This window comes from Lolium rigidum, chromosome 2 (genome assembly GCF_022539505.1).
Source record: "Lolium rigidum isolate FL_2022 chromosome 2, APGP_CSIRO_Lrig_0.1, whole genome shotgun sequence".
In the NCBI taxonomy this organism is placed as follows: Eukaryota; Viridiplantae; Streptophyta; class Magnoliopsida; order Poales; family Poaceae; genus Lolium; species Lolium rigidum.
This window is the reverse complement of record NC_061509.1, coordinates 122830643-122852866: the sequence shown is the minus strand read 5'-3', so window position 1 is coordinate 122852866 and position 22224 is coordinate 122830643. Positions and strand designations below refer to the sequence as shown.

At 45.9% G+C, this 22224-nt stretch overlaps 3 protein-coding genes across 3 annotated transcripts; 2 read left to right on the top strand and 1 right to left on the bottom strand.

Moving 5' to 3' along the window:
- Positions 1-3635: 3635 nt before the first annotated feature.
- Positions 3636-4276, bottom strand: LOC124687162. The gene has a single exon (XM_047220979.1). The coding sequence runs from the start codon at positions 4189-4191 to the stop codon at positions 3844-3846; it is 348 nt and encodes a 115-aa protein (XP_047076935.1). The 5' UTR covers positions 4192-4276; the 3' UTR covers positions 3636-3843.
- Positions 4277-5383: 1107 nt separating this feature from the next.
- Positions 5384-8996, top strand: LOC124687161 (14 kDa zinc-binding protein). The gene is made up of 5 exons (XM_047220978.1): positions 5384-5521; positions 7030-7087; positions 8167-8256; positions 8417-8534; positions 8623-8996. Exons 1-5 carry the CDS (start codon positions 5466-5468, stop codon positions 8688-8690), a joined length of 390 nt encoding a protein of 129 aa, XP_047076934.1. The 5' UTR covers positions 5384-5465; the 3' UTR covers positions 8691-8996.
- A 438-nt stretch (positions 8997-9434) lies between these two features.
- On the top strand, positions 9435-10038 carry LOC124690065 (E3 ubiquitin-protein ligase RHA1B-like). The gene has a single exon (XM_047223503.1). The coding sequence runs from the start codon at positions 9435-9437 to the stop codon at positions 9906-9908; it is 474 nt and encodes a 157-aa protein (XP_047079459.1). The 3' UTR covers positions 9909-10038.
- Positions 10039-22224: the final 12186 nt, after the last annotated feature.

Here is a 22224-nt window from a genome sequence, read left to right as displayed (position 1 = left end):
TCGAAACTGCTTGTCAACACCTTCTGCTCCTCGTTGGGATCGACATTCTTACTTATCGAAGATACTACGATACACCCCCTATACTTGTGGGTCATCAGCGACGAGGCGCCAGTACATGGGTCAGGCGCGACCAAGGGTGGGGCCGCGCCTACCCTATGTACTGCCACGTGGCAGCTCTCATGCGCGTGTCCTTCTGGCTTCCTCTTCGTCCCGAAAAAATAAGACTCTAGGCTTTTGTTTCGTCCAATTCCGAGAAACTTTCATGTACAACTTTTCTGAAACACAAAACTGCAGAAAAAAGGAACTGGCACTGCGGCACTGCGTTAATAGGTTAGTCCCAAAAATGCTAAAAAGTGTGGAAAAGTGCACATAAAACATATAAGAATTATAACAAAACAAGCATGGGGCATCAAAAATTATAGATACGTTTGGGACGTATCAGATGCGCATGGGGCGATTGGCCTAGTGGTAAGCTACCATGGAGGAGAGCTGATTGTGGCACAATTTTTTTGCTATCACCATGTTGCTAGGCTCATGGCGATGGAAGCTCTGGTTGTTCGTGATGCTGTCCAATTGTAGATGGAGAGGGGTTACCAAGGGGTTGAAATCGAATCGGATGCTCAAGAGGTGGTCAAGTTACTGAAGGAACTTGGGATTGGTAGGTCTAAAATTGTCAATATAACTTATGAGGTAAAAGATCATAGTGAATGCTTCATCTATTGGCACTATGTTCATCTTGTTACAATCTTCTCTCAGTACAATTTCCATATACCATATGTCGATGTATTTGGTGAATTTGGTTATGTTAGAGAAGCTAAGATTGAAAGGAGAATTTTCTAGCGAGGTGGTTGGACTACAAAAAGTATCACATGGTTAAGTAACATCTAATATGTATGCCAAAATCCAAAGGAGGACTAGGGGTGAAAAACCTAAGTTTGTTCAATATAGGTCTACTCTCAAAGGGGTGGTGGAAATTAGAAAGTGGGGAGGGCCCATGACAGCAATTAGTTAAGGCCAAGTATAAAATACAATGTGGGGTTTGCAATGTGACACATAAACATTGTGATTCCTATGTGTGGTGTTTTTATCAAAATCAAGCATTTGTATCTCCAAGGGAGGTGTATGGGGATTAATGGTGGGAACGCACATCTTTTGGGCATGATTTATACGACAGATAAATTTTCGTCTTAGAAAATTTTCCCGCTTGAAATTAATTTGGACCAGGACTTGATTATTAGAGAGATGGCTATTAATAGATGGAAGATGATGTTTATGTAGGAGGTGGTTGGATGTTCCTTTGCAAACTCAATGTACAAACTCGGGGAATATGTTGGCTTTTGTATGGCCCTTGGTGCTCAACCAGCTGATATCCAAAGTCGAAGTTCTCAGAGAGTGGAAAATTAATTGTCAAATCCATGTATAGAAAATTGTCATTTTTTGGGCGTGGACATGTCATTTAAGCATCCGTGGAAGACAAAAATACCTCTCAAAATGAGGATATGCCTTTTTCTAATCCAACACAATGCAATTGTGACCAAAGATAACATGAAAAAAGGGAAATGGTTGGAATTTTTTCCTGTTTTTGCCATGATGATTAGACCATTCAACATCTTTTGTGTTTCTAGTTATTATGTTCAGGTGGAGGTGGAGCACAATAAGATCTATCGTTGGTGCTTTTACTATACCTTCTTGGTTTACACAATATTTGTGGTGGATAGCGAATATGGTTCCCTTATGGACTAACATGCATGTTGAAGGTGTGGCAACCTTGTGTTGGGCACTACTAGAAATTCATAATTGATCTTGTTTCGAAAATAGAACCATATCATGGCATCATCTTTTTTTAACTCATTTGTTACAAGTGTGTCTTTTTACTCTACCGTGCAAGACTGCAAAATGAAGCGGAAAGGTGTAACCTGGATTTTGACCAAATTCCTTCAACAGACTGCGACGGTAATGACGAGGACGTCGACTGCAAGGATCATTGATGTTGTGAGTGAAGATGAAGATCGTCGTGTTGTTCAGGATCGATGGCTACACTTTTTGGGAGCGATTCTAGTTTGGCCATGAAAGGGAAAAAAACTTGTGGGGTGCCCTTTGTTGTTTTGCTAATCTTTTATGATCATGTATATATGGTGCTTCCGTGGTTGATTACATTTTCGCCATAGGATATTCCTAGTTGTTAAAAATATGTGGGTCATTGTAGTTTGTTTAAGGTATGGTAGTTGTTACTTGGGCTCCGTTCCTTTTTTTTTTCCTTTTTTCGCATTTGGCACGAGGTGCCTGGAACTCGATGTTTTGTTATCATTTGCTAATGAAATTGAGTTCTCCCGCAGGGAGAAGTTAAAATCTTGCGGAGCTATGAGCTTTCAAAAATTCTTAACTAGTATTCCAAAATTTACAACATTGCTTACACTTTATCTTCACAACTTTACAATTTTACTAAGTAAAGTTATTTATAGTTGGAAAAATTACATATTTAGACGTATGACAAGGCTTGCAAAACAAGAACGAACACCAAAGATTGTTGAATTATCAAGGGTGATGCCCCATGTCATGAAAAGAGAACGCGAACAAAGTGGGTACTCTTGAACCCGATATTACTTAATCTAGGATCAAGTTATATTTTAGCTATCCCTAAGTTACCGACATGTTGGGAAAGAGGAGTTTTCTTTAGACTGCTTATTGAGGACTTATCATTTTTATGTAAGGTACATATTTTTAAATTTGGGTTTAAAAAATGGTACGCATGCACATACATGTATCTACATGCAGAAATTTTGTTAGAAAATTTTGGAAGTAAGGAGATACGGATTTTGGTGCCCTATCAGGTACCCCTTATCGGGTATAGTTGGGTATTCACGCTAGATGATATTATAATATATACTCCCCTCGGTCCTAAATATAAGTGACACGGAAATTAAGAAACACACTTTGGGAAAAATTACACCTTGTTTGGTTAGGATTAACCCTAGGCAATTAACGTGAGCTAATAGAGGATTTTGCATAAGCTAAGAAAACATAATCGAATCACTACAAATATTTTCCATACAAGTGGGGCAACGTAGTAAACCTTATATTATGAAATTTTTCTCAAAACACTATATGGCTTATATTTAGGACCGGAGGGAGTATTAAGGAGTTTCAGCGGTTGAGGTTACAGTGGCTTAGACTAGTCACAATGAGAAGTATCATACTAGTATCATGCACATGATACTAGTTTATGATACTACCCGCATAATGCATAGTATCATAAAATAGTACATAGTATCATCATATTTAATCTTTTGTAGAATCTCAATGTAAATTTGTGTACATGATGTGTTTGCTATTAAGTTTTCTAGTTTTACGTATTATGATACGATATCATATTATGATATCACTCCCATCTCTCACCTTATTAATTTGTGCGCCACATCAGATTTTTACCAACATGACATGCATGATACTACTACTAGTTATGACACTTTCATTAGAGCTAGTTTTACCTAGTAACCAGAGTTAAAATTTTGCTGGGACAGATTTCTTGAATTCTCATCAATAATCTTTCACTTGTTTTTGTTTTATAAGCCATATTCATGTTTCTATTCCGTATTACATAAGTAAGAAAAAAGTGAAATTCACCCTCTTCTCTGAAGAACATAACTAAAAATCAAATACACTTCAAAGAAAACCAACTCTTGAAAATTTACAGAGGAAAAAAGCTGTCCACATATTCAGCGGTAAACGGGGGTCCCTCCACGGTAAGTCACATCAGGCAAACGCACGCACGTACGTGCAGATACAACCACACACATAACGACGCCTTCCTGCCGGCCTGCGAAGAAGAACACGCGGTCGCCTTCAGGACGCCTTCTCCTGCTCCGCGGACGGCGAAGCTTCTTGGTGGGCCTCGTCGCCGCGCTTCACGTCGGCGTCGGCGTCGGCCGTGGACTGGCCGGCGCCGCCGATTTGGTAGGCGTTCTGGTTCTGTCGATGGTGCTTGCAGCGGAATGATCCGGGGTGCGTGGTGGGCGCACAGACGCAGGAGTGGACGGTGACCGTGGTCTGGGAGCCGACGAGGCTGAAGAGGGAGTCGTTGGACCACGATTTCCTGACGCCGAGGCCCTGCACCCCCTGCACCCTCGGCGCCTGCGCGTACCGGTACGCGCGCCGCTCGCTCTCCGTCATCACCGGGCTGCCGCTGTCCATGGCCGCTCTCTTCTGCCTATCTGATCATCAGAACAGATAGAACAAGGGATGATTTTAGTTACCTTATGGGCAGAGATACAATCAGATCAAATCCAGAATTTAGCAGGAGTATCACCGAGAGATTTACCTCACGATGAAGGGGATGCTCGTGCTTCGGGTGTCTGCTGAAATCTTCAGAACTGGGTGAAACAGCAGGAAATCCCCGTATTAATAGCGGAAGGGGCAAGGGGCGGCATACTATATGCCACGTCGGCTGTGATGTGTCGTGTGGTCGTTGACGCATCCTCCAACATAATAAGAAAAGAAAAATGCCGTTTCTTTGGACCGAGCAAGGAACCGGCACCCAGGTGCACGGCCACATGGCCATCATCGGTCCACTGAAGAAACTTCTGCACGTCTCGGTTACCAGTAATTAAGCCAAGAAACCTAGTAAACTAATCGCATTAGCACACTAACACCTAAACGGCTACACCTAACTTAACATTCGCTAGAACCTTCTTTCAGTCGTTCCAGTCTTGCAGAAGGCAACAAAAGCACAGGTAGCCAACGCAGGCACAGCTTGCGGTTGGCCGACTTCATGGCTGCTTCCGTTTCTTGGATCTTTGCATCCATCCATCTGAAACCACGATAATCAAATCGGACATTCCAAGAGTCTCCCCCCGGCTCCACATTGCTCGGCGTTTCAAGAAGGGTAGGGTAGGTGTATGCACACCAAATCAACCTTTGACAATCTAGCTGACTAACCTGGCGGGTCAAGATTAAAGAAATCTCCTGTGCTCCACTCCATCAGGCGAACATATGCCATGACCTACTGGTTCTCCAACAACACAATATTCTGCTCATAATGTCTGTTTTTTTAGCAAGATGCCGTGCTTTTTTTTAGGAAGAGTGATGCAGAAAGGATGATGCTGCTTCTGCGTGTCCTCCCATTTTATTTGTTCTTTCTTTTCATCACTTGTGCCGTAGTATAATTTTGTTGAAGTACAAAATGCAGAACTGCTATATGCCTGCCACGTCAGCCACGCATACCAGAAATCCGCTTTCTGCTTCTCTTTGCGTAAATTATACAGCTCCCACGAGATGTGAACTGACCGAAAAGTCCACGGCTCCAGCGTCCAGGCAAGCAGCCCTGAGCCAAACAGGAAGGGTAAAACGGTAAATCGAGGAGCAAAGCGAGGGTTTCTGGTTTTGGGCCTGTCGTGCTCTTTATCTACGGGACTCCGGCGGCGACCACCAGCACCAGGCGCTCGGCGAGTTGGATCGTTCCCTGCACCATGGCGTCGGAGAAAGAGGCGGCGCTCGCCGCCGTGCCCAACGACAACCCCACCATGTGAGTCCCCTGCACTCCCCTCTCCTCCTGTCGCAGACCCCGCACTGATCCGTCGCAAGCTTAGCTGTTCCTCTGTTGACTGCTGCTTGATCTACGGGAGCGAGCTTCATTGCCTCATTGGTAGACGCTGTGGGATCATAGATTCGGGTTGTGATATTTCAGTACTGTCTCGATTAATTGAATGGGGATTGTAGGATTAGTACTTGTAAATGGGTAGTGCAGGACTGCAGGGTTGGTGACCTAATTGTCCCCAAATTTGCGCAATGGTTCTGTGGTGCTGGACTGCTGGGAGGTCACCAGTCTCGCTGTTATGAATCATGTCCCTAACCGACATGATGCAGTGTGCAAACCGGAGCCTTCCAAAAAAATGAAATAGGCCTATAGAAGACAATGACATTAGAACAAGCCCATTTGTTCATGGATTCTTTTTTTTTAAGAGAAAAGTCTTTGCATCCCTTCTTTATAAAGAAAGCACACAGAAATTTCACTGGGAACACCAGTTTTACAACAGAAGGAACAGAAAGAAAAAGCTAGTACCACAAGCTAGGCAAACTCTTAGGCCTACTACATACACAGCCAGAAACAAAATGCTCACACAGGAGCTGGGCACAGGGTTGTGATTGTTCATGAATGTTCACTGTGTTCTTTATTGATTTTTGTACAGCTGTATGTATCAGCTAAGTTCCATCACTGCTGGTATTATGCTTTTGTGATCATAATTATCTTTTGAACTAATCTGATTTGTTTGCTAAGACCACAAAATGTAACAACAGCTGGTTCATGTTTACCTACTAAAGTTTACGACTCCTGTGCGACCATAAGCAATAATTTGAGGAAGGCAACGTATAGAATCTGGTGCACTATGGACAATTGATTGTGGCTAGGGACCAACATGATTTTGGTGAAATTCTCACAAAACATCCTCAAACCACCCAAAGCAATTTACCATGTCCCCACTATGTTCATCTATCTCTTGTTGCCTTCACCTGTTCATCTATCTCTTTGTTGCCTTCACCTGTTCATCTATCTCTTGTCGTTCTCCACAACAACGCCTCGCAGGCAAGAGCTGAGTTCCGTGGAAGCAGGAACTAGGGTGCGGGCATCCATAAAACACTCATGTTTCACTACTGCTGCTTACCAAACGGCCTTTAGATAAAACTGTTAGGTTTCAGTCCCTTATATTATGCCTATGAACTGCTATTGTAGACTTGATTCTTGCTACTGTAGCACCAATGCAAATATTTCTTGTTATCCCCAAATCACTAAAAAAATGGAGCCTCTTGGATCAGTCCTTATTATGATTATGACAGATTAAGGAACATGGCCTGGATCAGTGAGATACGATTTTATCAATAATTACAGTGCAGTGCTAGTTATTTATCTCAGGACGACTTGCTGAAATAGATCAGCTATTGCATGAGAGATACAAAAAAAGTCTAGCATTTAAATTGTGTGTAGCAAAGTCGTTTAGCAGGTGCATCCGTTTCTGAAATTTATTGCATATGCAGATTCGACAAGATCATTAAAAAGGAGATACCCTCCGATGTGGTGTATGAAGATGAGAAGGTATTGTGTAAATGTAGTAATTGCCTTTATCTATATTCACTTAGACTGAAAATTAATTTCAGGTTAACTTGATCAATTACTGCTTTGCCGTACTACTGTATATGCAAATATTCCTCGTGACTACAGATGCACATGCATTAAGTTCACCAGGGAAAAAGCGGTTTGCTTGCATGTACTTAGTATAAAGTTGGGGATTCACAATTCCTTTGGAATTCCTTCTAAAGGACTGCATAAGGAGATACTAGGATGGCCTCATTCAGTTAAAGAACTAGAGCAACTAGGCAGATGAGCAGTTCCAACTATAATCCTGTTGCCTCTTCCTAGTGTTGTTAAAGCCATTCGTGGGCTGCAGATACCAGTTTACTTTACAATATGATTAATCCTGAATGGTTATCTGAAGTTCTGAACTTCCCTGCTACAGTTTAGTTCTTGAGTTGTACCGATTTCCAAGAAAAGAATATGTACCTTAAGGAGAAACGGTAATAAATGGACCCACATGTTTTCTTGTTTTGTCGACCTTGTCTGTCTTCTACAATGCCATCATCAAGATAGAACAAATGAAAGATTGAAGTTTTATATGCATAGCTACTCATAGATGCTCCTGTCTTCACGCGGACACACAGCATGTACACATAATTTTAGGAGACAATTTTGCGCATAATTTTAAATTGTTCCCTCCTTGTATTTTCACATATGCATTGGAGGGGACTAATATTTTGTTCTGCCAGTCAATCACTCAATCCCCGTATCCATGCATACCATTAGTTGGACGCTAGCATTCTTTGTAGGCCTTAAGAGAGCAAAAGCCATAGTTTCATTTTATAAATGACTAGGCCACTTTCGGTACAAGACTATCAGGGTATGACATTGTACTACTAAAATGCCATCAGTATTGACTAGGCCACCTGGGTTGAATTGAATACTACTGTTTGTTGCTTTGGGATCTCCTAAATCCTCAATGTTCATCGATCTTATATTCTTATGGGTCAACTGAAAGCTTTTGTGTCTTTGTTATTCTCCGTAGAATTTGGCAGCTGTACCCTAAAATGATAGAAGCGAACTGTGTGTTCATTTTCCAGGTTCTTGCTTTCAGAGACATAAATCCTCAAGCACCGATCCATATTGTAATCATTCCCAAAGTCAAGGATGGACTAAGTGGCCTTTCAAAGGTAAATGCTCATCAATTATCGCAGTTTACGGTTTCCATTTTAAGCCAACTGCTCATGTAATGGGTCTACTATAAATCTTGTCTGAAGTGTACTTGTCCTAAAAAGAGAATGCAATTTTACTGTAATCATAATGTAATTTTACTGTAATCATTGTCCCCAGGCAGAAGAGAGGCACGTAGAGATACTTGGCTTGCTCCTCTATGCTGCAAAAGTTATCGCAAAGCAGGAAGGACTGGAAGATGGCTATCGTATCGTCATCAATGATGGCCCTAGTGGATGTATGTCCCTTTTCCATGCCCTTGGATTAGTGAACATCTATTTCCTGAACCCTTTTTTCGTCGGTGACCTGATATCCTTATTTTGCAGGCCAATCTGTTTATCACATCCATGTCCATCTTCTTGGAGGCAGGCAGATGAACTGGCCACCGGGCTAAGCAAAGCCTGCTTGATGATCAGTCTTCATGTCAAGGATGGGCATCTCCCTTGAATAAGAGTTCATGTAACTGATATAACAGACCGTATGCTGACCTTGTGCTATATCTATGCATTACCAGCACCATCCTCCTGTGATCTATGGACTTGAACTTGGAACCGCTGGTCCTCTTATTATTGACGTGTGTTGTGTTCTTGTTAGTCTGGCACACCTGTGAACCTTGTTACCTGTCAGTGGAAAAGCCAATGAACCTGGTGTTGTGTGCCTTTCTTTGGCATGATGATCTAGAGAGAATCAGTTGGTATGATTTTTAAGGATCCTTTCGGGCCATGTGTCGTTTCAGAAATTCAATGTCAGCTAACCCTCTGGATTACAGTATCTGGTGATTAGACCCCAGGTCTCCTGAATGCGATGATGTTCAGGCTCTTCTGTGACAGCTTCACTGCAGGGTGCGATGTACTTCAAACCAGCGAACATGTTTGTGTGGTTGTAAGGCTTCAATTTCATTACGGACGAATGGCCTAATATAAACAGAAGCAATGTATCACTCTGATTGTGTCCTTATAATCCATCAATATATAAAGGTACCCAAGGAAAAATATGCTCCTCGTCCTCTGTACCAGGAAACAGCCACTCCTTTCTGTTTTTGACGTTGCTCTGCTCTCTCACACAATACATGCTACTCCTAATCTCAGGCAGTAACACGACACTTAGAGAACCACACGACACTGCAGAGAACCACCCAATGCGTCTTCTTGCCACGATCCTGCACCTCCTCTCCTTCGTCGTCGATGCCGGCCGTCTCCTCCTGCGGTTGGCGTGTTCGGCGTCGTCCCGCTCGTCCGAGGAGGAACGTCCGGAGGTGGCTGCGGCATGCTCCACTGAGCTTCGCGACCGAGAGCTCCCCGTAGCGCGCTACGGCGAGCAGCGTGGAGCGGAGCACGAGCGCTGCTGCGTGTTCTGCCTGAGCGGCATCGAGGACGACGACGAGGTGAGGGTGCTCAGGTGCATGCATCTGTTCCACCGCTGCTGCCTCGACCGGTGGCTGGCCGCGCGGCCGGCGGCGACGTGCCCGCTCTGCCGTGGCAAGCTCCTCACGATCACGGCGGCGAAGTACTGCCCCGGCGGAGAACAGGAGGAGAGGAGGAGCATCGAAGGGATGTGCATGGTCATGCTCATGGCGTATGTGCATAGGCGTAGCTCGGCTCCGGCGGTTTAGAATGCCACGGCGGCCGGGCGGGCGCCGTACGTGCATTGAGGGGATGTGATAGGGTGTTGCTTTCAACAAAATGAAGTTGATGTGATCAGCATTTGGATTTGCAGTTGGGAATGTACATTATTGTTCCATAATTCAGTGATATTACTTTTTGAATACGGCTCGTGGCCCCTAGTCGCGGCAGGACGAGCCTAATTACGACTACGATGTGCAGCGGCACCATATGAAAAATAAAATCCGGGCCTGACTATTTCTGAGTTGACTAAAAACTAATATCCTTCTTTTTTTTTTGCGGGAAAAGAGCTGCTGATATTTAGCACAAGGTTCTTACAGAAAGGACCTGAGACAAAAAGAAAATACATCGAAGCTCCTCAGCACCCCGTTGACGAAGACGACAACGAAGACGTACCGCCGGCGCGCCGCCGCTGCTGCTCCACACATGCCTTGGATTTGGAGCAGCCCCTCTGCGGACGGGAAGTCGACGAAGCTCGGCCCCGGAGGGCCTCCATCTAGCGCCGCTGAAGCCAACGCCCTGCACCGCATCACCAGCTCGATTCAGATCTTCGAGACCCCGGATCCGCCGTCCCGCGGACTCCGGCGAGGGATTGTCGCACCCAGCAGCTCCGTCGAGCCCCGAGCACGCGGAAGACGGAAGATCAGCAGCAGAGCTCCTTGGACCTCCACCGCCGGAGAGGAAGACCTCCGTCGCAAAAAGCCACTCCGGCCGCGCCGCCCACTCCCCAACGCCGCCGGCTAGCTCCCAAACCGAACCTACGCTATATACACGCCGCAGATCGGGGCTTCCCCATCCTCCCGCTGCCGGAGCAGCCGCCGGAGGGTGAGGAACCCGCCGATCTGGCGGCGGCGAGGTGGAACGCCCGGGATCGCCCAAAAGTCGCCCTCTCTCTACTGTGGACGGGGAGAGGATAAGGCTCCAACACGGCCGCCGCGGCCGCGGCCACGTCCGCGACCTCGACCTTGACCAGCTATGGAATGGCCCATGACTCCTGAGATGGTGGCGGCTCGGGTTGGGGATTGAGGCGCTAGGGTTTGTGCGAGGGGTGATGCGCGAGCACCCCTTTTTATACGCCGGAGGGAGGCGAGGGAGCGGTGGCACTGATACGTCCCAAACGTATCCATAATTTCTTATGTTCCATGCTACTTTTATGATGATACTCACATGTTTTATACACATTATATATCATTATTATGCATTTTCCGGCACTAACCTATTGACGAGATGCCGAAGAGCCAGTTGCTGTTTTCTGCTGTTTTTGGTTTCAGAAATCCTAGTAAGGAAATATTCTCGGAATTGGACGAAATCAACGCCCAGGGTATTATTTTTGCATGCTCTCCGTTGCTAGTAGAGGCTCTGGCCAAGTTGATACTTGTGACTCCAAGAGGGAGTATTTATGCTCGATAGTGGGTTCATGCCTCCATTGAATCTGGGACAATGTGATGTAAAATTCTAAGGTTGTGGATGTGTTGTTGCCACTAGGGATACAACATCGATGCTTTGTCTAAGGATATTTGTGTTGATTATATTACGCACCATACTTAATGCAATTGTCTGTTGTTTGCAACTTAATACCGGAAGGGGTTCGGATGATAACCTGAAAGTGGACTTTTTAGGCATAGATGCATGTCGGATAGCGGTCTATGTACTTTGTCGTAATGCCCCGATTAAATCTCATAGTACTCATCATGATATATGTATGTGCATTGTTATGCCTTCTTTATTTGTCAATTGCCCAACTGTAATTTGTTCACCCAACATCTATTTATCTTATGGGAGAGACACCACTAGTGAACTGTGGACCCCAGTCCATTCTTTACATCTGAAATACAATCTACTACAATTGTTCTTTACTGTTCTTCGCAAACAAATATCATCATCCACACTATACATCTAGTCCTTTATTTACAGCAAGCCGGTGAGATTGACAACCTCACTGTTACGTTGGGGCAAAGTACTTTGATTGTGTTGTGCAGGTTCCACGTTGGCGCCGGAATCCCTGGTGTTGCGTTGCACTACACTCCGCCACCAACAACCTTCACGTGTTCCTTGACTCCTACTGGTTCGATAACCTTGGTTTCTTACTGAGGGAAAACTTGCTGCTGTACGCATCACACCTTCCTCTTGTGGTTCCCAACGGACGTGTGTCTCACGCGCCATCAAGCATATTTTCTGGCGTCGTTGCCGGGGAGATCAAGACACGCTGCAAGGGGAGTCTCCCACATCCAATCTCTTTACTTTGTTTTTGTCTTGCTTTACTTTATTTATTTACTGCTTTGTTTGCTCTTTATATCAAAAATACAAAAAAAATAGTTGCTAGTTTTACTTTATTTACTGTCTTGTTCTCTATATCAAAAATACAAAAAAAATAGTTGCTAGTTTTAAAGATGCTTGGTATAGAATTAGCGATGCTCATCATAGGTGCATGAAAAAACACTCCACTATTATACTACTTAGGAACTTTTATGTTGGTATCTCTAGTTGGAATAGGTATGTTCTTGATACTCTTGCGGGCGGTAATTTCCTAGGCACTCCTGCTTTAGAAGCTAGTTGTATCATTGAGAGTCTAGTTGGAATATCACCTGTTAATGAAGCTAAAATTGAAATCTCTCTTGAAGATGTCATGAAAAAGTTGGAAGCCATAGAGAAAAATCTTCCAAGTGTTGAGACTAAATTGGGAATATTACTTAATAACACTGATAAACTTGATAAAACTCTTAGTGAAATCAATGAGAGAATTGCTGTTTTAGAAACTTGTGCTACTCATGATAATCGAACCCATAGGATTAGTGAACTTGAAGAAGCTATAGGAACCTTGGGTTCAACTTTTTCTTCTCTTAAGTTTAAGGAGAAAGCCTATGTGGGTAAGGAGCAAAAGTTTATGTATGTCTCTAAAGTGCCAAAGCCAAAAAACTATTATAGGCCTAAAATTGACAAAGCCCTTAGCACCACTATGGATGATGGAGCATCTAAGATACCTATTGATGTTGAGGCTTCGTCCCTCGATAATACTTGATTCACACTTTCCGCGCCTAGCTGAAAGACGTTAAAGAAAAGCGCTTATGGAAGACAACCCATTATTTTACTTCTGCACTTTGTTTTATATTTGAGTCTTGGAAGTTGTTACTACTGTAGAAACCTCTCCTTATCTTTATTTTATTGCATTGTTGTACCAAGTAAAGTCTTTGATAGTAAAGTCAATACTAGATTTGGATTACTGCGCAGGAACAGATTTCTTGCTGTCACGAAATTGAGCCGCCCCTGCTGTAGAAAATTTAGAAAAATCTTCCAATTTACGTGCGTAATCCTCAGATATGTACGCAACTTTCATTCAATTTGAGCATTTTCATCTGAGAAAGTCCAGTGCCTCTAAAAAATTCGTCTTTACGGACTGTTCTGTTTTGACAGATTCTGCCTTTTATTTCGCATTGCCTGTTTTGCTATGTTTGATGGATTTCTTTGTTCCATTAACTTTCAGTAGCTTTGTGCAATGTCCAGAAGTGTTAAGAATGATTATGTCACCTCTGAATATATTAATTTTCAATTATGCACTAACCCTCTAATGAGATTGTTTTGAGTTTGGTGTGAAGGAAGTTTTCAAGGGTCAAGAGAGGAGGATGATACAATATGATCAAGAAGAGTGGAAAATCTAAGCTTGGGGATGCCCCCGTGGTTCATCCCTGCATATTTTAAGAAGACTCAAGCATCTAAGCTTGGGATGCCCAAGGCATCCCTTCTTCATCGACAACTTATCAGGTCACCTCTAGTGAAACTATATTTTTATTCCGTCACATCTTATGTGCTTTACTTGGAGCGTATGTTTGTTTTTGTTTTTGTTTTGGTTTGAATAAAATCGGATCCTAGCATTCTTTGTTTGGGAGAGAGACACGCTCCGCTGTTTCGTACGAACACATATGTTCTTAGCTTTATTCTTAATGTTCATGGCGAAGGTTGAAACTGCTTCGTTCATTGTTATATGGTTAGAAACAGAAAATGCTGCATGTGGTAATTGGTATAATGTCTTGAATAATTTGATACTTGGCAATTGTTGTGCTCATATAGATCATGTTTAAGCTCTTGCATCATGTACTTTGCACCCATTAATGAAGAACTACATAGAGCTTGTTAAAATTTGGTTTGCATGATTGGTCTCTAGAGTCTAGATATTTTCTGGTTAAGGTGTTTGAACAACAAGGAGACGATGTAAAATCTTATAATGCTTGCAATATGTTCATATGTGAGCTTTGCTGCACCGTTTTATACTTGAGTTTGCTTCAAACAACCTTGCTAGTCTAGCCTTGTATTGAGAGGAATTCTTCTCGTGCATCCAAATCCTTGAGCCAAAAACTATGCCATTTGTGTCCACCATACCTACCTACTACATGGTATTTCTCCGCCATTCCAAAGTAAATTACTTGAGTGCTACCTTTAAAAATTCTATCCTTTGCCTTTGCAATATATAGCTCATGGGAAAATAGCCTTAAAACTATTGTGGTGAAGAATATGTAGCTATGTATCTTATTTCTTAATAAGTTGCTTGTTGAGCGGTAACCATGTTTCTGGGGACGCCATCAACTTTTACCTTTGTTGAATATCATGTGAGTTGCTATGCATGTTCGTCTTGTCTGAAGTAAGGGCGATTTTCATGATAAATGGTTTGAGTATGCATATAGTTAGATAAGAAAATTGAGCCGCTAACTAAAGCCATGATCCATGGTGGAAGTTTCAGTTTGGACAATTAATCCTCAATCTCTTATGAGAATTTTATCTGTTGTTGAATGCTTATGCATTAAAGAGGAGTTCATTATCTGTTGTCTATGTTGTCCCGTGATGGATGTCTAAGTTGAGAATAATCAAAAAGCGAGAAATCCAATGCGAGCTTTCTCCTTAGACCTTTGTACAGTGCGGCATAGAGGTACCCCTTTGTGACACTTGGTTGAAACATATGCTATGCAATGATAATCCATGTTAATCCAAGCTAATTAGGACAAGGTGCGAGCACTATTGGTATACTATGCATGAGGCTTGCAACTTATAGGATATCTTGTACATAACACATATGATTTATTACTACCGTTGACAAAATTGTTTCTATGTTTTCAAAATGAAAAGCTCTAGCACAAAAAATAGTAATCCATGCTTCCCTCTGCGAAGGGCCATTTTTTTACTTTATGTTGAGTCAGTTCACCTATTCTTTCTATCTCAGAAGCAAACACTTGTGTGAACTGTGTGCATTGATTCTTACATGTTTACCTATTGCACTTGTTATATTACTTTGTGTTGACAATTATCCATGAGATAAACATGTTGAAGTTGAAAGCAACCGCTGAAACTTATATCTTCCTTTGTGTTGCTTCAATGCCTTTACTTTGAATTTATTGCTTTATGAGTAACTCTTATGCAAGTCTTATTGATGCTTGTCTTGAAAGTATTATTCATGAAAAGTCTTTGCTATATGATTCATTTGTTTACTCATTATCTTCACCATTGCTTCGAATCGCTGCATTCATCTCATATGCTTTACAATAGTATTGATCAAGATTATGATAGCATGTCACTTCGTAAATTATCCTTGTTATCGCTTACCTACTCGAGGGCGAGTAGGAACTAAGCTTGGGGATGCTTGATACGTCCCAAACGTATCCATAATTTCTTATGTTCCATGCTACTTTTATGATGATACTCACATGTTTTATACACATTATATGTCATTATTATGCATTTTCCGGCACTAACCTATTGACGAGATGCCGAAGAGCCAGTTGCTGTTTTCTGCTATTTTTGGTTTCAGAAATCCTAATAAGAAAATATTCTCGGAATTGGATGAAATCAACGCCCAGGGTCTTATTTTTGCACGGAGATTCCAGAAGTCCGAAAGGAAAACGAAGTGGGGCACCGAGGCGCCGACACAACAGGGCGGCGCGGCCCTGGCGTGTGGGGCCCTCGTGTCGCCCCTAAACCTACCCTTCCGCCTACTTAAAGCCTTCATCGCGAATACCCCAGTACCGAGAGCCACGATACGAAAAACCTTCCAGAGACGCCGCCGCCAATCCCATCTCGGGGGATTCATGAGATCGCCTCCGCACCCTCGCCGGAAAGGGGAATCATCTCCCTGAGGTCTCTTCATCACCATGATCGCCTCCGGATCGATGTGTGAGTAGTTCACCCCCGGACTATGGGTCCATAGAAGTAGCTAGATGGTTGTCTTCTCCTCATTGTGCTATCATGTTAGATCTTGTGAGCTGCCTATCATGATCAAGATCATCTATTTGTAATGCTACATGTTGTGTTTGTTGGGATCTGATGAATATTGAATACTATGTCAAGTTGATTATCAATCTATCATATATGTTGTTTATGTTCTTGCATGCTCTCCGTTGCTAGTAGAGGCTCTGGCCAAGTTGATACTTGTGACTCCAAGAGGGAGTATTTATGCTCGATAGTGGGTTCATGCCTCCATTGAATCTGGGACAAGTGACGTAAAGTTCTAAGGTTGTGGATGTCGTTGCCACGTAGGGATAAAACATCGATGCTTTGTCTAAGGATATTTGTGTTGATTACATTACGCACCATACTTAATGTAATTGTTTGTTGTTTGCAACTTAATACCGGAAGGGGTTCGGATGATAACCTGAAAGTGGACTTTTTAGGCATAGATGCATGCTGGATAGCGGTCTATGTACTTTGTCGTAATGCCCTGATTAAATCTCATAGTACTCATCATGATATATGTATGTGCATTGTTATGCCTTCTTTATTTGTCAATTGCCCAACCGTAATTTGTTCACCCAACATCTATTTATCTTATGGGAGAGACACCACTAGTGAACTGTGGACCCCGGTCCATTCTTTACATCCGAAATACAATCTACCGCAATTGTTCTTTACTGTTCTTCGCAAACAAACATCATCATCCACACTATACATCTAATCCTTTGTTTACAGCAAGCCGGTGAGAGTGACAACCTCACTGTTATGTTGGGGCAAAGTACTTTGATTGTGTTGTGCAGGTTCCACGTTGGCGCTGGAATCCCTGGTGTTACGCCGCACTACACTCCGCCACCAACAACCTTCACGTGTTCTTTGACTCCTACTAGTTCGATAACCTTGGTTTCTTACTGAGGGAAAACTTGCTGCTATACGCATCACACCTTCCTCTTGGGGTTCCCAACGGACGTGTGTCTCACGCGCCATCAGGCACACATTAACGTCGGCATGGAGAGCAAGGTGTGACGAGACGTGTCACTGTGCCTCGGTGGAAAATGCACCATCGATGCGCCTATGTGGAAACTGCACCATCACTGCGCGCCATTAACTTTCGCGAGGTATGCGACGGTTGTGTGTCGTTCCTGTGTTAATGACGCATCAGCCCGCCACTCCCCGCATCGCTTCGCGCTCTGTCCGGCGCGCCCGAAGCGTTTCCTATGGAGTAGGGACAACCTCAGAGCACCAGACACCGTATTGGAATTCATCTAACAAGAAAGTCCTTTGGATGCGAGACTAAAGCCGGTTAAATGTTCGGGTTCCAAAAAGATTTGGAAAACGCTTTAGGAGACGCCTATGAGCATCTCCAGTCGCGTCCCCCAAAGCGTCCCCCAAACCGCGCCGGATTGAGCGTTTGGGGGACGTGTTTTGTTCGTGCCGCGTTTGGGGGACGTTGCTCCCCAGCCGCGTCCCCCAAACGCCGCCCCAAAACATTAAAAATAGTTCTTTTTTAACACAAAACCATTTATCAAATATAGCATATGAATAAAAATGTTTGCGAGGATTGTTTTAAAATTAAAATATAACAAACAATAAAACAAGTAAACAAATATAATAAATAGGGCTAGATGCTAGATCAAGGTGCCACGGTATTTCCTTTGATCCTCCACAAATGCTCAACGAGATCAACTTGAAGTTGATCATGAACATTGATGTCACGGATCTCTGCGTGCATGGCGATGAAATCAGCAAATCTGCAGGCAACTCATGATCAACCTCCGCAAGAGGGCCCTCACACTCATAGGGACCAACATGTGTCCTGGCATGATTCTTGCGGTCATCCTCGATGATCATGTTGTGCATGATCACACAAGCCTGCATCACCTCCCACATTTGGTCGTGAGACCAGCTTAGAGCATGGTACCGGACAATGGCAAATTGTGCTTGAAGCACACCAATTGCCCGCTCGACATCCTTCATGCAAGCCTCCTGTCGCGTAGCAAAGTGGGAATTCTTCAGACCTGATGGATTTGAGATTGTTTTGACAAAAGTGGCCCATTTTAGATATATACCATCGGCTAGATAATAACCTTTGGTATATTCGTGGCCATTGATCTTATAGTTGCATGGTGGAGCATGCCCTTCCACTAGTCTGCTGAACACCGGAGACTGCTGCAACACGTTGATGTCATTGTGTGATCCCGCCATGCCAAAAAAAGAATGTCAAATCCACAGGTCATAATCTGCCACAGTTTTAAGCACCACACTGCAATATCCATGGCGCCCTTTATATATACCTTGCCAAGGAAATGGGCAGTTCTTCCATGCCCAGTGCATGCAATCGATGTTTCCAAGTGTTGTGGGTATACTTCATAGGTGTACCATCGACAGTGCCTAGATCCGGCAAGCCCGGGTGGCCCACAGACGGTGATGAGGCATGTGGCCCATCGGGCGGCCCAGTTGCTGTTGATCATGAAGGGAGAAGTCCAGCCCAGGATCAGCAGGCCGGATCCGTACCGACATAGAAGTAACCCGGATCCATGGAGGCCCATGAGGGACCCGGATCCAGTACGACGTATATGGAAGGCGGATCCGTGACGTGCACGGCAAGATATTGTACCGTAGTTAGGCTATCTGTAATCCGGCTAGGACTCTCCATGTAAACCCTAGATCCGTGCGCCTTTATAAGCCGGATCCCGGGAGCCCTAGAGGCACAACCACAACTCATTGTAACAACGCGAAAGCGCCCAGATAATTCCGGCATAGCGCGAGTAGGCCCCGTCATCGTGCGGGTGTTCCGAAGCCGGGTAACTCGCGTACCACCGTCCCGAGAGCACTCCGCCCTATGGCCCCTACCTCTTCTCCCCTCGTGAGGATCCCTCCTCCGAGGTACCGTCGACTAGGGCAACGACGCTTGGCGCCCACCGTGGGGCCTCGCGGCGTCCGGGAGGCCGGAACCGGGAGGGTTCCGCCATGGGAAGCTACGACGACACCATCGCCGTGGGGCGTGTCCTTTACGCCGGAAGCCCGCCAATCGTCCCTCCGGATGAGTGTTGGATTCCGGCTAAAACCGACCCCGTCAAGCTCTCCATCGTCCCGGCTGGCGGCATACACATCTTCATCGGGGAAACCGTCGATTCCGACGGAAACCCACCGGTAAGTAACGCCGACGCGACCGCCGCCGAGCCGGACGCAGCCGCGAAGATCCGATCTCGAGACGCAGGAACTTCCTAGCGAAGATTCCGCCTTAGATCCGAAAAAATCAAAACCCACCCAATCCGCCCCCGAGCAGGAAGTAACGGTGGAAGACCAATGCGCATCCGCCCGGGTCTCCCGGTGTTAGAGAAGCAAAGGTGTCACTTCGTACACTTCTTGGCCCATACCGCCGGAACCGCCCCTCATGAAGTCGGAGCTGGTCCCGAGCAGGTCGGAGCCCCGGAAAACAACGCTGCTCCGGATCGGCAGGAGGCCGCTCGGAGAAAGCAAAATTCCGTCGAAGAGTCGATTTTGGGAAATCTAAGCCCAATATCAGGAGACACTCAATCCATGAACACTGAAGAGTTCGATCGCAAGGTGAAGGAGCTCGGATACGGTGAAGAGTCTGAAGTCGATTCCATCCAGCCAAAGCAGGTACTTGCAACTGTAGCAGCGCTGGGAGAGAACGGATCAGAAGACGCAGGCACCCAATCCGACCCCCGACCATCCCACCACGGATCTCCGATGTCGCGGGAACGGCCCCGTAAGGATTCTTCCTCGGAGAGCCTCCTGTCGCCTGAAGAGATGGTCGCGCAAGCGGGCATGGATGCGGTTTATCGCTCGGAAATTCTTAACAAACCCATCACTCCCGAAGACATCGAAGCTTTAGAAGCTAAAAGAGTGGAACTGCTGGCCACAGCCAAAAAGTTTAAGGACACCGCAGCCGCCATGCTGGAGGAAAGGAAGCACGCCGCAGTTTTTGTGGAAGACTTCATCCAGCCGTGAGCAGGAGGTGGACGCAGGATCGGCACAAGTCAAGGAACTCCGAAAGCATTGGGAAGACAAGGTCGTTGAAGCTCACAGGAGGTCGAAAAGATCCGGCGTGAGATGATAGCTCCCCGCAAGATCACTTTCGCAACTCCAACAGCAGCAACGACCGCTTGCAACCCCAAAAGACAATATGACAAAAGCTGCAGAACTCCTGAAGAAACGAGACGAGGAGATCGACATCAACTACCTGCGCACGCTCGTCGCTTCAGCGGTTAAACAGCAAAGCAAGGCAGACACTTCACGCAAGCTGGAATCTAACCCGGAGCATTGCGTCTCCACTGCGCAGAAGGACGCCCACGACAACCGCCATCGAGATGACGAATCGCGAACCGGATCCTCGGAACGCAGAAGGAAAACCAGGGAACATCCAAATCCGATCCCCGTACCATCAAAGACACCACCGTCAGATCCGAGAAAGGGAAAGGACCCAATGTACTCTGGACGAGACAAGTACCGCAACCCCTCTCCTCCGCCTAATGGTTACCCGCGTCCCCCTCGCCGCCGTAGTCCAGCCGGAAACACCAGGCCTCAAGGGCATGGTGGAATTGTTATCCGCGACAACGTGCTGCCTTCCAGAAACCGGAACAGGGAGCGCACGCCGGAACCCCGACGGAATCAGAACAACGATCGTGAGCCCGAGCCCAGGAGGAGCCGGAATGAGGAGCGCGACCCGGAACCCCGCCGGAGTCGGAACGACCAGGGCAGCCAGCGCCACGGCGAAGGCAGCCACAGGAGCCGGAGCCAGCACAGGGGAGAATTCTGGAGGCGGAAGCAAGAGGTCGGATCGGCCCCCTCGCAGGTCTCCCTCACCACCACCTAGCGGTGGCGGTGGAGGCGGAGGCGGCGGCGGTGGCCGGAGATCTCGCTCTCGCTCTCAGTCCCCCCATCACGGTTCGCGCGATGCACGGGAACGCCTCAACGAATACAGAACCGACTACATCGGACCGAAGTGCTTCGGCAGGATGATTCGAGAGGAACCAAAGCCAAGGAGCTCCCTCAAGCTACCCGGAAACCTGAAGCATTACGATGGCACCGAAAGGCCGGATACCTGGATTGAGGATTACTACAATGCAAGAACCTTCGCCGGAGGAACCCCTAATATCGCCCGCCGCATGCTCCAGCTTGTACCTTGTAGGCCCAGCCCGGATCCGGCTCGGTGACCTCGAGAAAAACTCCATCTTTTGCCGGTTTGACCTCGAAGACCGCTTTCGAGAAACACTTCGAGGGCACCTACAAAAGACCTCGCCACGGCAAGCGACTTACAAGCTTGTATCCGAAGAAGGGAGAATCATCAAGAAACTTCCTTACACGATGGTTGGCATGCAGAAACGAGTGCGAGAACGTCGACCACACCACCGCCATGTACGCCTTCATTGGTGGACTGCAGAGAGGAGGATTGCCGAGGCACAAGCTTACTTGTTTGGCCAACGCCAACAAACCGACTTTGGACGAGATGATCTCCATCGCCGCTGACCACACCGCCGCCGATGACGACGCAGCGGTGATCTCGCAGCTACAAGCAATTCCCCTGCACCAACAAAAGAAGAACCGCGATAACGGTAACAACAGCGGCCGAAACGCAAGAACCCCGATGACCGAAGAGTGGCGGATCCGACATGGTCGCCATGGCGTTCCAACGCGGAGGTCCAGGAGGCGGAAGAGGACGCGGCCGCGGAGGCGGAGCAGCAGGGGTCGCCAGCATGGCACCGATGTCACCGCCGGCGGATCCCGTGCCCCGCAAACCTACGAGGAGTACGAGACATGCCCTCGCCCGGCCCACTTGGATCCGGCTACAGGGAAGTCCACACACACCAACCGCAATCGCAAGTGGGTCAACGACCTAAAGAACGACCCGGAAGCAGGATACAAGCGAGCCCGGAAGCACCGCCCACGCGGCAAAGGAGGCAAGGGCAAGAACAAGGACAAGGAGGAGGACAGCTCCGAGGCGATGGACGAGGATGATAACTCGCCGGATCCCAAGGCCGGATCCGCAGGTAAATCCAACCCCTTTGAGAAAAAGAGCGTGGGGGCTTACCACACCTTCCTCGGAACCCCCACAGTCCGCGCTACAAA

Bases quoted from the DNA above. Each gene is read 5' to 3' on its own strand.
- LOC124687161 (XM_047220978.1), top strand. From the start codon at position 5,466: ATGGCGTCGGAGAAAGAGGCGGCGCTCGCCGCCGTGCCCAACGACAAC. The intron at 8,257-8,416 runs GTAAATGCTCAT...CATTGTCCCCAG, and splicing joins GACTAAGTGGCCTTTCAAAG to GCAGAAGAGAGGCACGTAGA. The intron at 8,535-8,622 runs GTATGTCCCTTT...CTTATTTTGCAG, and splicing joins CAATGATGGCCCTAGTGGAT to GCCAATCTGTTTATCACATC.
- LOC124690065 (XM_047223503.1), top strand. From the start codon at position 9,435: ATGCGTCTTCTTGCCACGATCCTGCACCTCCTCTCCTTCGTCGTCGAT.
- LOC124687162 (XM_047220979.1), bottom strand. From the start codon at position 4,191: ATGGACAGCGGCAGCCCGGTGATGACGGAGAGCGAGCGGCGCGCGTAC.